At 41.9% G+C, this 16,802-nt stretch overlaps 2 protein-coding genes across 4 annotated transcripts in view; one reads left to right on the top strand and one right to left on the bottom strand.

Annotated features, from left to right (window-relative positions):
* Positions 1-16,802, bottom strand: part of vps35l (VPS35 endosomal protein sorting factor like) — a 149,181-nt gene that overhangs the window by 6,378 nt on the left and 126,001 nt on the right. The window contains exon 30 of the mRNA XM_072560213.1: positions 2,344-2,490. Within this exon, the coding sequence (XP_072416314.1) occupies positions 2,344-2,490 (147 nt within the window). The remainder of the gene's footprint in view (positions 1-2,343; positions 2,491-16,802) is intronic.
* LOC140464736 (uncharacterized) overlaps positions 1-16,802 on the top strand; it is a 65,391-nt gene that overhangs the window by 41,936 nt on the left and 6,653 nt on the right. The gene's annotated exons all lie outside the window — the stretch shown is intronic.

The raw sequence follows: 16,802 nt of genomic DNA, 5'->3' as shown, positions 1-16,802 counted from the left end.
GTGGTGCCACTATTTAAGAAAGGTAGTAAGGACAAGCCAGCGAACTATAGACCAGTGAGCCTGAAGTTGGTGGTGGGCAAGTTGTTGGAGGGAATCCTGAGGGACAGGATGTACATGTATCTGGAAAGGCAAGGACTGATTAGGGATAGTCAACATGGCTTTGTGGGTGGGAAATCATGTCTCATAAGCTTGATTGAGTTTTTTGAAGAAGTAGCAAAAAGGATCGATGAGGGCAGAGCGGGTAGATGTGATCTATTATAGACAATAGGTGCAAGAGTAGGCCATTCTGCCCTTCAAGCCTGTACCACCATTCATTATGGTCATGGCTGATCATCCACAATCAGTATCCTGTTCCTGCCTTATCTCCATAACCCTTGATTCCATTATCCTTGAGAGCTCTATCCAACTCTTTCTTAAACAAATCCAGAGACTGGGCTTCCACTGCCTTCTGAGGCAGATCATTCCACACACCCACTACTCTCTGGGTGAAGAAGTTTCTCCTCATCTCTGTCCTAAATGGCCTACCCCTTATTTTGAAGCGGTGTCCTCTGGTTCAGGACTCATCCATCAGCGGAAACATGTTTCCTGCCTCCAGAGTGTCCAATCCTTTAACAATCTTATACATCTCAATCAGATCCCCTCTCAATCTTCTAAACTCAAGGGTATACAAGCCCAGTCGCTCCAATCTTTCAACATAAGGTGGTCCTGCCATTCCAGGAATTGACCTCATGAACCTACTCTGCACTCCCTCAATAGCCAGAATATCTTTCCTCAAATTTGGAGACCAGAACTGCACACAGTACTCCAGGCGCAGTCTCACCAGGGCCCTATACAGCTGCAGAAGCACCTCTTTGTTTCTAGACTCAATCCCTCTTATTATGAAGGCCAGCATGCTATTAACTTTCTTCACTACCTGCTGTACCTATATGCTTGCCTTCATTCACTGGTCTACAAGAACACCCAGATCTCTCTGTACTGCCCCTTTACCTAATTTGACTCCATTTAGGTAGTAATCTGCCTTCCTGTTCTTGCCACCAAAGTGGATAACCATGCAGTTATCCACATTAAACTGCATCCGCCATGCATCTGTCCACTCACCTAACCTGTCCAGGTCACCCTGTAATCTCCTAACATCCTCCTCACATTTCACCCTGCCACCCAGCTTTGTATCATCAGCAAATTTGCTAATGTTACTATTAATACCATCTTTTATATCATTAATATATATTGTAAAAAGCTGCGGTCCCAGCACTGATCCCTGTGGTACCCCACTGGTCACCGCCTGCCATTCCGAAAGGGAGCCGTTTATGAACTTCAGTAAGGCATTCGACAAGGTTCCCCAAGGGAGACTGGTGAGCAAGGTTAGATCTCACGGAATACAGGAAAAATTAGCCATTTGGGTACAGAACTGACTCAAAGGTGGTGGTGGTGGAGGGCTGTTTTTCAGACTGGAGGCTTGTGCCCAGTGGTGTGGCTGAAGGATCGGTGCTGGGTCCACTACTTTTTGTCATTTATATAAATGATTTGGATGTGAGAATGCACTTGATGCAGTCTAAATGGATTTCATCAGGTGACCTTGATAAGGACCCTCATGGCAGACTAGTCAAGAAACTAAGAACTAAGAACCTATGGAGTCCAAGGCAAAGTGACGTGTCAGATCCAAAATTGGTTCAGACACAGAAAGGTGTTGGTCGAAGGATGCTTCGGTGACTGGAAAACTGTTTCCCAAGGGGTTTCACGTGGCTCAGTGCTGGGACTCTTGCTATTTGTGGTGAATGTTGATGATTTGGGCTTAAATGATGTTGGGGAATGATCAAGAGGCTTGTGACTGACACAGTAAGTGATAGCTATAAGCTGCATGAAGATATCAAAAGATTGGTCAGATATACACAGCAGTGACAAATAAAATTTAACCCAGAAAAACAAAACAGCCATAATGCACTTTCAGAGAACCTGCAAGGCAAGAGCTACACTATGAATGGTGGCACCTTGGAAAGTACTGGAATCAGAGGGATCAATTATGCATATCAAGTTAACATTAGAACCAATGAGTCATTTCTAACAATCTAAAACATTCCATTAACAGGATGGTTGCAGCACTGGAGGTCCATTCAGCCAGTTGGATTTCAGCTGGTCTTTTAAAGCACAGGTAAAAATCTGTCCCCCACTGCCCTTTTGTCCCTACAGATGCCATTTGCTGCCACAACTACCCCTCAATAGGAATTTTCTGATCATTCAGTGGCAAAAGGCATTTGGAAGAAAGCAATGACTAATAAACTAATAGAACATGAATCGTGCAGGTTATTAAATTATAACACTGATGCATTGTTACTCTGTCCTTACCATGATCTTGGTGTCAGCAAACCCATGTTTTTGAGCAAGATTCCACAAATTTATTGTCAGCTGATTAAGTTTATGGTTTTGCAGATCTCCATGGGTGAGTATGCTGTTAAACAAGGATAACGCCAAAGCACTTTGTCGCTTCAAAGTCTGTAAAATGGAAGAGGTATAATGAGGATTTCATGCTGCAGTAACATTTATACCAGACACACAGAGGGGTCCCTCTGCATTGTCTGAGCTTAGGCATCAAATCAAAAGCATTGTAAGACATTTTGTTTTAACAAAAATACTGTTGAAAAATGATTGCTTGGTTGCAAGTGGACTCTGATTTGTAGGGACATTACCATAGAGAATGTGCTATGAAAGAACTGCCAGAACAGAAGGGCAGCTTTGCATTTCTGAGGGAGACCAGAGCAAAGTCTCCTCTCAGAAATACAGAGCTCCCACCCTTCATAAAAAGGAGAAGGGCAGAGTGACAACCAGTGTGGAAAAACAATTGAAGTATTGAAAGAATATAAATGAACGCTGTAACCAATGCACTATCTTACTTTGTTGAAGCTGAAAATAAACCATCCTTGTACATTTATGTAACTACTGAGATTTATATAGAATCTTTTATAAAGATTCCAAATCATATCATAGCAGTGAAACAAAAAATAAACGGATGCAAAAACAAAGGGAGTTGTTAAGCAAAGTGACCAGAAGCTAAGTCAGGGGGTGAACTCCAAGGAGGGAGTTACAGAGCATGCAACCCAATATCAGGAAGCACTGAAACCAAAATTGAGGGAGGTGTGGCAGAGTATGCAAGAGGGTCTGGAAGAAAGTGACCAGGATACCATTTTACAGTTAATGCATATTCTGGAAAGGGGGAAATTCTGGATTAGTGGTGCTGGAAGAGCACAGCAGTTCAGGCAGCATCCAAGGAGCAACACAAAACAAGTTTATAATCTTATTCACAGTCTGAGAAATCTTATTCACAGTCACAGTCTAAGCATGGTCAGGGGGTCATGAATAAGTGGAAGATGGTTGGTGCAGGGTGAGATAAAATCGAAAGCGCACTGGGCAAACTATTTGCAGGATGGCGGGGCGGCGTTCAGGCCAGGCCAAGTCAGACAGCATGGTAGGCTTTTGCCCGAAACGTCGATTTCGAAGCTACTTGGATGCTGCCTGAACTGCTGTGCTCTTCCAGCACCACTAATCCGGGAGTCAGACAGCACAGCAACGGTTAACTTTGGAGGATATGGGTTTTAGCAGCAGATGGATTGAGATGGGGTGAAGGCAGATGATGCAATGGAGATGGCTTTATGATAAAGAGCTCATCAATCCAACGTTTATCTCAAAATTAGGTAGGATGCCAAGCTGCAAACATTCAGGATTAGTATTTGTGCCAAAGGATGAATCTGCAGCTAAGTTGCAGTTTTGAAAGGAGCTGAAGACAATGGCCCTCATTAGGTCAGGATCAAGTTGATAAACCATCTCACTCTCATGCTAACATTTCTTCCTGGGCTTGCTGCAAAGTCCCAACAAAGTGTAATGCAAGCTCAATGAACATCTCAATTGCCACGGAGATACTTCACAGTTTCCAGGACCTAATGCTGAATGACACAACCTCACAGCCTGACCACAAGTGTCCTCCAATTTTTTTTTTCCACATTCCCTCTACTTTTCCAACCCACCTCAAGCTCCTCCCTCCCCATCACCAAAATGGACTTGTCTAGTTTACTTTGCTCTCAGCCAAGATGACCTACTTTCTCCCTTTCATACCTTAAGTTACATCCATTTTACACTTCTGTTTCTATCAATCCGCTTGGTCTTTTGCTCTAGGCTTCCACATCATCTGCTTCCCTTCCCCTTCCTCAGCCAGAGTCAAAAATAATAAAAGCACCATTTTCCAGCCCCTGTCAATTCTGGTAAAGAGCTGTAGCAAACTTAAAATGCAAACAGTTTTCTCTTTGCAGCTTCTGCCATACCTAAGTTTCTCCAACATTGTCTGTTTGTTTCAGATTACGAGTATCTACAGTAGTTTGCTATTTTTTGGTGGACAGAAAGAGGGGCAATCTGATGGCATAGGGTAGTTAAAATGAATTGTCAGATAAACCCCAGCTGCATTCCAGAAGTAGAGGAGGAACACTCCAGGAGAGTTTTACTGCCAGATACAGAGAAGACAAATCAGAAGTGCAATGGCTAATACAAGGAGAAACAAAATAGATTTTGCCTTTATTTCAGAGACAGAGACATTGTTCAAACTTATTTATACTAATGTTTTGAGAGAATATCATTCAATTTTAAACCCAGCTGTCTCTCTGGTTTCCATATTATTCCATTAACAATTGTAATATCGATCTCCACAGCTATGATAAAGCATGATCATAACAGGAACATGAAGGTCTATTATTTATAGCCCAGTGGAAACAGTTTGGTATTTCTAAGGAGTTCTGTGTTGCTGACACACACTAACACTTAAGGATGTACATGGAACACTTTTCTCATTTACAGAATTCAATGAGTGTATTGCAGACCGTTCTGAATATGATTTGGTGAGTGGCTTTTCCCACAAAACTGTGAGATCAAGTTAAATATTCTAATTAGTTGTCCACTTATCAAAAACTTGACTAGGTTTATAAGAAGAAAGTGAGGACTGCAGATGCTGGAGATCAGAGCTGAAAATGTGTTGCTGGAAAAACGCAGATCAGGCAGCATCCAAGGAGCAGGAGAATCGACGTTTCAGGCATGAGCCCTGTTCAGGAATCATTCTGGAAGAAGGTCTCATGCCCGAAACGTCGACTCTCCTGCTCCTTGGATGCTGCCTGACCTACTGCGGTTTTCCAGCAACACATTTTCAGCTCTAGCTTTTTCATAACCACATTTAACCATTATTGAAGAGACATTTCCTTGGTTCTCCTCCCATGGCAGATATTAGAAATCAACTGTTAATGAATGGCCTAATTTCAGACACCTGCCAATACTAGAATAGCAACCATTAGCTCCTGTCCCCATTTAGTATTCACAAACCTCAAACAAAATCCCAAAGCAGGTGACCAGCACTGGTGGGTTGGTGTGAGCAAAGTGCTTTACTCATTAGTTCCAAGATGTTTAATTGAATTATTTATACAGGTCTCAAGAAAACACATGGAAAGAAAATCAATTTAAATAACGAGGCCAGCTGTCTCCATAAAGGACACCGTAATCAGTACCCTTCAAATTAACATAAATAATATTAATCAACAAACTGGGAAAGAGGCATACCTATCAAGCTGGAGGAACAGAAAACAAGAAACACTTCCATAAAATGAGTCCTGAGAGTGGCTCCAAGCTTTCAAATTCATGAAACAATCTGTAGAAGGGGCTCCCTGCAGACTGTGACACGTAGCAGCATTTATCCTGCTTCACTAAATGAGAGATTCTAGTATTTTCTCTTGCTAAGTAAAACATTAGCTCAGATAAAAATGTTACATTTGAATCAGTAAGCAGAATGGTTTAAAAGCTTAACTGAGTACAAGAACAGCATCTTGTTAGTATCTGAAGCCCTCGACATCAAACTACATCAAGTATTCACCCCCTGCTGTGAAAACGGTAAACTTTCACAAGAGATCCTTGCCCCGACATTTGTCTTTTTGCTTCAGAAATTGTTTAGTTCCAGTTGGTAGAACATATTTTGTTACTGGGGCTGTATGGTACCTAGTACCCAAACCTCTACAACAGTTTCCAGCATTTGGTTTCCAGCCTTGAAGAATGAAACATTGCTGTAGGTGATACAACACTAGGAAGAGCATCCTTTTCCCCACACCCCCACAAGCATATGGTGCCCAAGGCAACAGCTCAAAGAGAATGGCAGGTGGCATTACTAACAGAAGTGCATTCTGAAGTGGTGAAATAGATGGTGTGACAGGAAGTTTAATGATTTAACCAAAAGGGAGAAATCTGTAGGGACTTCAACAACTCATGATACACATTAAGCAGCTGTAACTTGCCCCTATTCAACTGTTGCAAGATTTTCCATGTCATCATAAATATCACCTCCCTGACTTTTAAGCTATAGCCCTATCCCTCAATTCCTGTTGCCCTGCCAACACTGCTTCCATTCCTTATGGAGCATGCTCCATGGGTCTGAATTCATGTGGGTGCCAGTGTTCACCTTAGCTGACCAGTGACACTCCTCCCCACATCCACCTGGTCAAGACCTTGCAGGTTCTTGTATGTTTTAATCAAGCCACCTCTTCCTTGTTTAGATTCCAGCAAATACATGTGTAGCCTGTACAACCTTTCCTCATTAGGCAATACACCCAATCCAAACACTGGTCGAGTAAATCTTCTCTGAACTGCTTCTCTCCTTAAACAATGCACACAGTACTCTGGATGTGGTTTCACCGTGTATAACTGAAGTATGGCATGCCCATTTTCGTATTCAATACACCTTGCAACAAACAAACAAGCAAGCAAGCAAGCAATCACATTTTGTTAGCTTTCCTGTAACCAACTGCTGTACCTGCATATCAGCCTATTGTGATTCATGCACGAGGAGAACCCAATTACCATTTAGATAATATGCTTATCTGTTTTTCCTGATAAAATGTCCACCATTTTCATACGTTATATTCCATTTGCCAGATCTCTATCCACTCACTTAACCTGTCTGCATCCTTATGCCTTTTTACTGTCATTAGCAAAAATAATAACTGTATGTCAGGTCAATTCATCCAAGTCAACTGACATAAATTATAAAATGTTGAGGTTCTAGTACTGAAGCCTGTGGCACACCTCTCATTACTTCCTGCCAACCTCTCATTACATCCTGCCAACCCCAGACAAAGGTCCATTTATACCTTCACTGCTTCCTGTTAGCCAACCAATTTTCACTCCTTCACAATATGTTACTCCTTACACCATTATCTTCCACAGTGTCCTTTGGTGTTGCACTTTATCATTGGCTTCTGGAACTCCAAGCACAGAAGATCCACCAGTTGCCCTTTATTACTTTAAAAAAGCTCCAATAAATTGGTTAAACAGGACTTCCCTTCAACAGAAACGTGCTGATTCTACCGGATCTCCTTGAGCTTTTAAGTGCCCCACTGTAATATCTTTAATAACAGCTCCTAAGATGTTCCCTTTGTCAGATGTGATGCTAACTAATCTGTGAGCGATCATCCAATCTAGTGGAATGTTCCCAAAATACTGGCAATTCTGCAAGATTATAACAAATGCATTAACAGCTCAGTTGCCATTCTCTGAACTTGCAAGAGCCGATAAGGGAGGTGAGGTGGGGAACTTTCAAATCATGCTGCCGCATCAACAGCCAGAATCCACCTCTCAGAAAATACTCTAAAACCCAATTCAAACTCTGACCATTCACTGATAAACTGACTGTCTCTATCATGAGGTGCCAAGTTAGCATTCAATATCTGACACCTGCTTGAGTGTAAGCTCAAGCTGGGCTATGATGAATTTAAAATGAAGGGCTTTTGCCCAAAACGTTGATATTCCTGCTCCTCAGATGCTACCTGACCTGCGGTGCTTTTCCAGGACCACTCTAATCGAGACTGTGTTAGATTTCATCCTAATCACTTGTCACTCCATGGCTGCGACAATTTACTCAGTATCACTTCCCTGAATAATTGCAATTTTCCTTGAATTCTCCCCCTTTCTTCTATTCTTGATTTACAGCTATATCTGGGATGTTACTTGCCCCCACTATAGATGAAATGTGAAGAACAGGTGGCTCCTGACTAAACAACTCTTCATTCAACTACCGCAATTCCCATCTCCCTTCAGCCTTACAAACACTCAGTCATAGAGATGTACAGCATGGAAACAGACCCTAAGGTCCAACCCGTCCATGCCGACTAAATATCCCGACCCAATCTAGTCCCACCTGCTAGCACCCAGCCCATATCCCTCCAAACCCTTCCTATTCATATACCCCTCCAAATGCCTTTTAAATGTTGCAATTGTACTAGCCCCCACCACCACTTCTGGCAGCTCATTCCATACACTTACTACCCTGTGTGTGCGTGTGAAAACATTGTCCCTTATGTCTCTTTTATATCTTTCCCCTCTCAACCTAAACCTATGCCTTTTGGTTCTGGACTCCCCGACCCCAGGGAAAAGACTTTGTCTATTTATCCTATCCATGCCCCTCATAATTTTGTAAACCTCTATAAGGTCACCCCTCAGCCTCCGATGCTCCAGGGAAAACAGCCCCAGCCTGTTCAGCCTCTCCCCTATAGCTCAAATCCTTCGACCCTGGCAACATCCTTGTAAATCTTTTCTGAATCCTTTCAAGTTTCACATCTTTCCGATAGGAAGGAGACCAGAATTGCATGCAATATTCCAAAAGTGGCCTAACTAATGTCCTGTACAGCCGCAACATGACCTCCCAACTCCTGTACTCAATATTCTGACCAATAAAGGAAAGCATACCAAACGCCTTCTTCACTATCCTATCTACCAGTGACTCCACTTTCAAGGAGCTATGAACCTGCACTCCAAGATCTCTTTGTTCAGCAACACTCCCTAAGACCTTACCATTAAGTACATAAGTCCTGCTAAGATTTGCTTTCCCAAAATGCATTACCTCACATTTATCTGAATTAAACTCCATCTGCCACTTCTCAGCCCATTGGCCCATCTGGTCCAGATCCTGTTGTAATCTGAGGTAACCTCTTCGCTGTCCACTACAGCTCCAATTTTGGTGTCATCTACAAACTTACTAACTATACTAATGCTCACATCCAAATCATTTATATAAAATGACAAAAAGTAGTGGACCCAGCACCAATCCTTGCGGCACTCCACTAGTCACAGGCCTCCAGTCTGAAAAACAACCCTCCACCACCACCACCCTCTGTCGTCTACCTTTGAGCCAGTTCTGTATCCAAATGTCTAGTTCTCCCTGTATTCCATGAGATCTAACCTTGCTAATCAGTCTCCCGTGGGGAACCTTGTCGAACGTCTTACTGGACTCCATATAGATTATATCTACCACTCTGCCCTCATCAAGCCTCTTTGTTACTTCTTCAAAAAACTCAATCAAGTTTGAGAGACATAATTTCCCACGCACAAAGCCATGTTGATTATCCCGAATCAGTCTTTGCCTTTCCAAATACATATACATCTTGTCCCTCAGGATTCCCTCCAACAACTTGCCCACCACAGAGGTCAGGCTCACTGGTCTATAGTTCCCTGGCTTGTCTTTACCGCCCTTCTGAAATAGCGACACCACATTTGCCAACCTCCAGTCTTCTAGCACCTCACCTGTGACTATCGATGATACAAATATCTCAGCAAGTGGCCCAACAATCACTTCTCTAGCTTCCCACAGAGTTCTCGGGTACACCTGATCAGGTCCTGGGGATTTATCCACTTTTAACCGTTTCAACACATCCAGCACTTCCTCCTCTGTAATCTGGACATTTTGCAAGATGTCACCATCTATTTCCCTACAGTCTATATCTTTCATATCCTTTTCCACAGTAAATATGATGCAAAATAGTCATTTAGTATCTCCCCCAATTTCTGTGGCTCCACACAAAGGTCGCCTTGCTGACCTTTGAGGGGCCCTATTCTCTCCCTAGTTACCCTTTTGTCCTTAATGTATTTGTAAAAACCCTTTGGATTCTCCTCAATTCTATTTGCCAAAGCTATTTCATGTTCCCGTTTTGCCCTCCTGATTTCCCTCTTAAATATACTCTTACTTTCTTTATACTCTTCTAAGGATTCACTCGATCTATCCAGTCTATACCTGACATATGCTTCCTTCTTTTTCTTAACCAAACCCTCAATTTCTTTAGTCATCCAGTATTCCCTATGCCTACCAGCCTTCCCTTTCACCCTAACAGGAATATACTTTCTCTGGATTCTTGTTATCTCATTTCTGAAGGCTTCCCATTTTCCAGCCGACCCTTTGCCTGCGAACATCTGCTTCCAATCAGCTTTCGAAAGTTCTTGCCTAATACAGTCAAAATTGGCCTTTCTCCAATTTAGGACCTCAACTTTTAGATCTGGTCTATCCTTTCCCATCACTATTTTAAAATAAATAGAATTATGGTCGCTAGCCCCAAAGTGCTCCCCCACTGACACCTCAGTCACCTGCCCTGCCTCATTTCTCAAGAGTAGGTCAAGTTTTGCACCTTCTCTAGTAGGTACATCCACATACTCAATCAGAAAATTTTCTTGTACGCACTTAAGAAATTCCTCTCCATCTAAACCTTTAACACTACGGCAGTCCCAGTCGATGTTTGGAAAGTTAAAATCCCCTACCATAACTACCCTATCATTCTTACAGATAGCTGAGATCTCCTTACAAGTTTGTTTCTCAATTTCCCTTTGACTATTAGGGGGTCTATAATACAATCCCAATAAGGTGATCATCCCTTTCTTATTTCTCAGTTCCACCCAAACAACTTCCCTGGATGTATTTCCAGGAATATCCTCCCTCAGCACAGCTGGAATACTACCCCTTACCAAAAATGCCACTCCCCCTCCCCTCTTGCCTCTCTTTCTATCCTTCCTGTAGCATTTGTATCCTGGAACATTAAGCTGCCAGTCCTGCCCATCCCTGAGCCATGTTTCTGTAATTGCTATGATATCCCAGTCCCATGTTCCTAACCATGCCCTGAGTTCATCTGCCTTCCCTGTTTAGGCCCCTTGCATTGAAATAAATGCAGTTTAATTTATTAGTCCTACCTTGTCCCTGCCTGCCCTGTTTGACTCATATCTGTTCTTAACTGTACCTGTCTCAGATTGATCTCTTTCCTTACCATCGCCCTGGGTCCCATCCCCCCAACTTGCGAGTTTAAATCCTCCCGAGCATCTCTAGCAAATTTCCCTGCCAGTATATTAGTCCCCTTCCAATTTAGGTGCAATCTGTCCTTCTTGTACTTCTACCCCAAAAGAGATTCCAATGCTCCAAAAATATGAATCCTTCTCCTATACACCAGCTCCTCAGCCATGCATTCATCTGCTCTATCCTCCTATTCCTGCCCTCACTAGCTCGTAACACTGGGAGTAATCCAGATATTACTACCCTCGAGGACCTACTTTTTAAATTTCTGCCTAACTCTCTATAATCTCCCTTCAGAATCTCAACCTTTTCCTTTCCAATGTCGTTGGTTCCAATGTGGACAATGACCTCCTACTGGCCCCTCTCCCCCTTGAGAACATTTTGCACCCTCTCTGAGGCATCCTTGATCCTGGCACCAGGGAAACAACACACCATTCTGCTTTTTCTCTGCTGGCCACAGAAACATCTGTCTGTTCCTCTGACTACAGAATCCCCTAACAGAATTGATCTCTTGGAAGCCGATGTACCCCTCGTTGAATTAGAACCAGTCTCAATACCAGAAACTTGGCTGTTTGTGCTACGTTCCCCTGAGAATTCAGCACCCCCTACATTTTCCAAACAGCATACCTGTTTGAAATGGGTATATCCACAAAAGACTCCTGCCCTCGGTGCCGACCTTTCTCACCCTTCCTGGAGTTAACTCATCTATGTGACCGTATCTGAGACTCTCCACCCCCCCCTTCCTATAACTGCCATCCATCACATACTGTTGCTGTTGCAAATTCCTCATCGCTTCTATCTGTCTCTCCAAACGATCTGATAAGATTCGCATCCAACAGCATTTATGGCAGATATAATCCGCAGTAACCCTTAAACTCTCTTTAAACTCCCATATCTGACAAGAAGTACATATCACTGCAAAGGCCATTTTTGCTCCTTCACAATCTACAGACCCAGAAAATAACACCATCTTATTCCTCTACAAAACACTGCCCCAGGTTAAGTTAATAGCTATGGCTTATATTTTAAGTTTAATCAAGAGACTTATCTCCAAAAACACAATCAAGAAAGAATCCACTATACTCACTACTGCAACTTTAATGCTACCTATCTTTGTATCATCTGCAAATTTAGCCAGAAAGCCCTCAGTTCCTTCATTTAGATTGTTAATGTATAAAGTGAAATGTCGTGGTGCCAACAGTCTCGTAGAACATCACTTGTCACCAGTTGCCATTCTGAGGATGACTTTTTATCCCCACACTCTGGCTGCCTGGCAGAAAGCAAGCTTCTATCTATGCTAACGCCTTGCCTCTAATACCATGGGCCCTTATCTTACTCAGTAGTCTCTTGTGCAGCACCTTATCAAAAACCTCCTTGAATTCCAGATTGATAACATCAAGTCAACCAAATTGGGAGAGTATCAAGGTTCTCATATTGGAGTCACTAGTTCAAATTTCTAATATTTGCTGCCCAATAATAAAACAAAATATTTGGCAGCACCATTCCACCTAGTATCTTAGGCCTGTTTTCATAACTGGAGTGTTTTTTTTATTCCAAATAAATTTAAGAATGAGACTACCTACTTTAGGGGAAAAAGAAAGAGGGAGAAAAATTGGTACGCATTGAAATAAATTAAGAAAAGTGGAAAAATATTCATTTTAATGGAATTAATTCTAGCAGCAACAGACAAATTAAGGAGAGACCATGGTTCGAAGTCTCGCTTAATTTGTACAAGTAATGGTTCAAATGTTTTCCTGTACCAATTACCTCATGTATCTGCCACATATACACCAAGATAAACAAAATCAGAGTTGGCAATTTTAAATGGTAAATTATCCAGTGGGTATTCCCTGGCAGGCTTATTGATAGCAAATATCTCACTTTTGCTAAAAATCAATTTATACCCAGAAATCTTACCAAGAGACTCTAAAACTGAAAGTATGGTGGGAATGGAGAGAGATAAGGTCGAGACAACAGCAAAAATTTGCAGAGAGGGCAACCTTCAACTTCACACTATTTCTAATAATGCCAGAAAAATCAGGATGAGTCTGCAGGGCAATAGACAGAGGCTCAATTACAATGGCAAACAGCAGTGGACTCAAAGGACACCCTGGTCTCTTTGAACAATAAAAGGTAGAAATAATCAGAATTCATATTATTGGTCCCAAATTAGGCCTGCGGTGATGCATAGAGTAGTTTGATCCAAGAAATAAATTTACCCCAAAGCCAAATTTCTCCAAAGTAAAAAAGATAATTCCATTCCACTCCATCAAAGTCTTTTTCAGCATCTAAAGGTATCAATGCCTCAGGGAGATGGATGGGGAAGAATTGTAAACAATGTTGAGTACACTGCCTAAGATTAAAAAAAAAGTGTGCCTTTGCAAATAAATCCAGTTTGACCCAAGGATATGATAGATGGAAGGATGGTTTCCAAACGCCGGGCCAATAGCTTTGACAATAACACAAAGTCAACATTTAGCAGACTTATAGGACGTCATGAACCACACAGGGAGACATCTGCAGTTTGCACTTTCTCCTCGTCAGGGATCCTTGCCTTCTTTTAAAAAGCAAAGAAACGTCTGAGTTCAAGTTTGAGGAAGAGTCAGAATTAAACATTTCAACAAGTATCTACAAAAAGCAAAGCCAGCTTTCTCCAAAACGTTTTATAAAATTTGTTCAGAAAACGATTGGGTCCAGATGGTTTTACGGAGAAGCCGCTTTGTACCACTGTGTAGTGATCTCAACACAGCCTCAAGTTCCATTGCCAGGACTGGCTGTTCCAATTCCTTGCCACATTTTGGTGAAGAGCAGGAAATGTTAATCTTATCAAAAAAGGTATTTAAATCTGGTGTAGCAGAAGAACATTCTAAATGACAAAAGTGAAATGTAAAATTTCTTAGAAGTCTTGTTGATTTCTAATGTGACGTGAAACCTGAATTAGCCTTCATTTGTGGGATTAATTGAGATGAGGACATTTGGTGTAACCGACGTGCCAAAAATTTACGAGTTCGATCTCCTTGTTCATAAAATATAGACCTAGAGTGAAGTAAAAGCTTTGTGGAGTATTGTGACATTACGACATCATACTTTGCCTGTAGGGATATTCATTCTTTATATACTTCTGGAGACTTCGAGATTGCATAAAGGGAGTCTAATTGAGATAGACGTTGTGCTAACCATGCAAATTTCTCTTTCCTAAGTCTATGCTCATGTGGTCCATAAGAAATTATTTCACACCGATGAATGCCTTCAGGGTTTCGCACAGCAAAGAAGCTGTATTGTCTGGGGTTTTGTTAAATTTTTTATAAAATCTATCCAAAGTTTGGGAGATGATTTGCAGCTCGGGTGCAACACAAATTCCCAGCTCGGTGAACAGAACCACAACAAAAATCTATCCGCTGAGAGACAAAATTAAGCAGTAAAAACTAAGCAGGCAAAATAAGAATAAGCATGTATTGAGACGCCAATGTGGTTGTGTATTAAGAAACTTCTAAAAGCAAACATTCATCGAGACAGTTGCATGGTTTGATAAAACAATTGAATCATATTTCCAACCAGAAATGGATGTGAGCAGTCTGTTATCCACCAAAAAAAAATCAGTGCGTGTGACGGACATGCAGGGAAAAAAAAAATTCCTTTCTAGAGGGATTAAAGAACCGTTAGACATCAATAACATTTAAACTCCTCCATAAAAGTCTTAATTATTTTAGCAGATTTGGACTTGACACTCAGAACAGAGGATGAACGGTCTATGTGAGAATTCAACCAACAGTTAAAATCTCCTCTCAGGATTAAATGGTGTGAAGAAAAAACTGGTAACATTGAAAGGAACCGTCTGAAAACAGCCTCATCATCCCAGTTGGGAGCATAAACATTGATGTAATCTTGGCTAATGTCAAAATTCTGCCCAATAGTAATAATAAGTCTGCCAGTAGAGTCAGAGATAGTTTTAACCTGGATGAAGGAATAGATTTATGTAAAAGAATAACAACTCTGTTATGTGTAAGAATAATGGGGTGGTTAAGGTAGGGGATTTTAACATTCCAAACATAGACTAGGACTTAGTGAGTTTTGAGATTTGTAGCTCAGGTTGAGGTTCTGGATGTAGGTTTGCTTGCTGAGCTGGAAGGTTCATTTCCACATGTTTGTCACCCTACTAGGTAACATCTTCAGTGGGCCTCAGGCAAAGCACTGCTAATAAGTCCTGCTTTCTATTTATATGGTTGGGTTTCTTCGGGTTGATGTCATTTCCTGTGGTGAAGTCACTTCCTGTTCCTTTTCTCAGGGAGTGGGAGATGAGGTCTAACTTGATGTGTTTGTCAATAGAGTTCCGGTTGGAATGCTATGCTTCCAGGAATTCTCCTGTGTGTCTTTGTTTGGCTTGTCCTAGAGTGGATATGTTGTCCCAGTTGAAGTGATGTCCTTTCTCATCCGAATGCAAGGATACGAGTGAGAGAGGGTCATGTCTTTTAATAGTTACTTGGCATTCATGTAACCTGGTGGCTAGTTTTCTGCCTGTTTGCCCAATGGTAGTGTTTGTTAGGAGGAAGTGCTGGATGTCTTGAAAGGCACAAAAGTGGACATATCCCCAGGACCTGATCAGGTGTACCTGAGAACTCTATGGGAAGCTAGAGAAGTAATTGCTGGGCCTCTTGCTGAGATATTTGTATCATCAATAGTTACAGGTCACGTGCCGGAAGACTGGAGGTTGGCTCACGTGATGCCACTGTTTAAGAAGGGTGGTAAGGACAAACCAGGGAACTATAGACCGGTGAGCCTGATGTCAGTGGTGGGCAAGTTGTTGGATGGAATTCTGAGGGACAGGATGTACATGTATTTGGAAAGGCAAGGACTAATTAGGGATAATCAACATGGCTTTGTGTGTGGGAAATCATGTCTTACAAATTTGATTGAGTTTTTTGAAGTAACAAAGAGGATTGATGAGGGCAGAGTGGTAAATGTGATCTATATGGACTTCAGTAAAGCGTTCGACAAGGTTCCCCATGGGAGACTGGTTAGTAAGGTTAGATCTCATGGAATACAGGGAGAACTAGCCATTTGAATACAGAACTGGCTCAAAGGTAGCAGACAGAGGGTGGTGGAGGGTTGTTTTTTTTATAGACTGGAGGCCTGTGACCAGTGGAGTGCCACAGGGATCGGTGCTGGGTCCACTACTTTTCATCATTTATATAAATAACTTGGATGTGAGCATAAGAGGTATAGTTAGTCAATTTGCTGATGACATCAAAATTGGATGTGTAGTGGACAGCGAAGGTGGTTACCGCAGATTACAACAGGATCTTGATCAGATGGGACAATGGGCTGAGAAGTGACAGATGGAGTTTAATTCAGATAAATGCGAGGAGCTGCATTTTGGGAAAGCAAATCTTAGCAGGACTTATACACTTAAATGGTAAGGTCCTAGGGAGTATTGATGAACAAAGAGACCTTGGAGTGCAGGTTCATAGCTCCTTGAAAGTGGAGTTGCCGGTAGATAGGATAGTGAAGGCGGCATTTGGTATGCTTTCTTTTATTGGTCAGAGTATTGAGTACAGGAGTTGGGAGGTCATGTTGTGTCTGTACAGGACATTGGTTAGGCCACTGTTGGAATATTGCTTGCAATTCTGGTCTCCTTCCTATCAGAAAGATGTTGTGAAACTTGAAAGGATTTCAGAAAAGATTT

The sequence above is a fragment of the Chiloscyllium punctatum genome, chromosome 40 (genome assembly GCF_047496795.1).
Source record: "Chiloscyllium punctatum isolate Juve2018m chromosome 40, sChiPun1.3, whole genome shotgun sequence".
NCBI lineage: Eukaryota > Metazoa > Chordata > Chondrichthyes > Orectolobiformes > Hemiscylliidae > Chiloscyllium > Chiloscyllium punctatum.
This window is presented reverse-complemented; position numbering and strand designations above follow the sequence as displayed.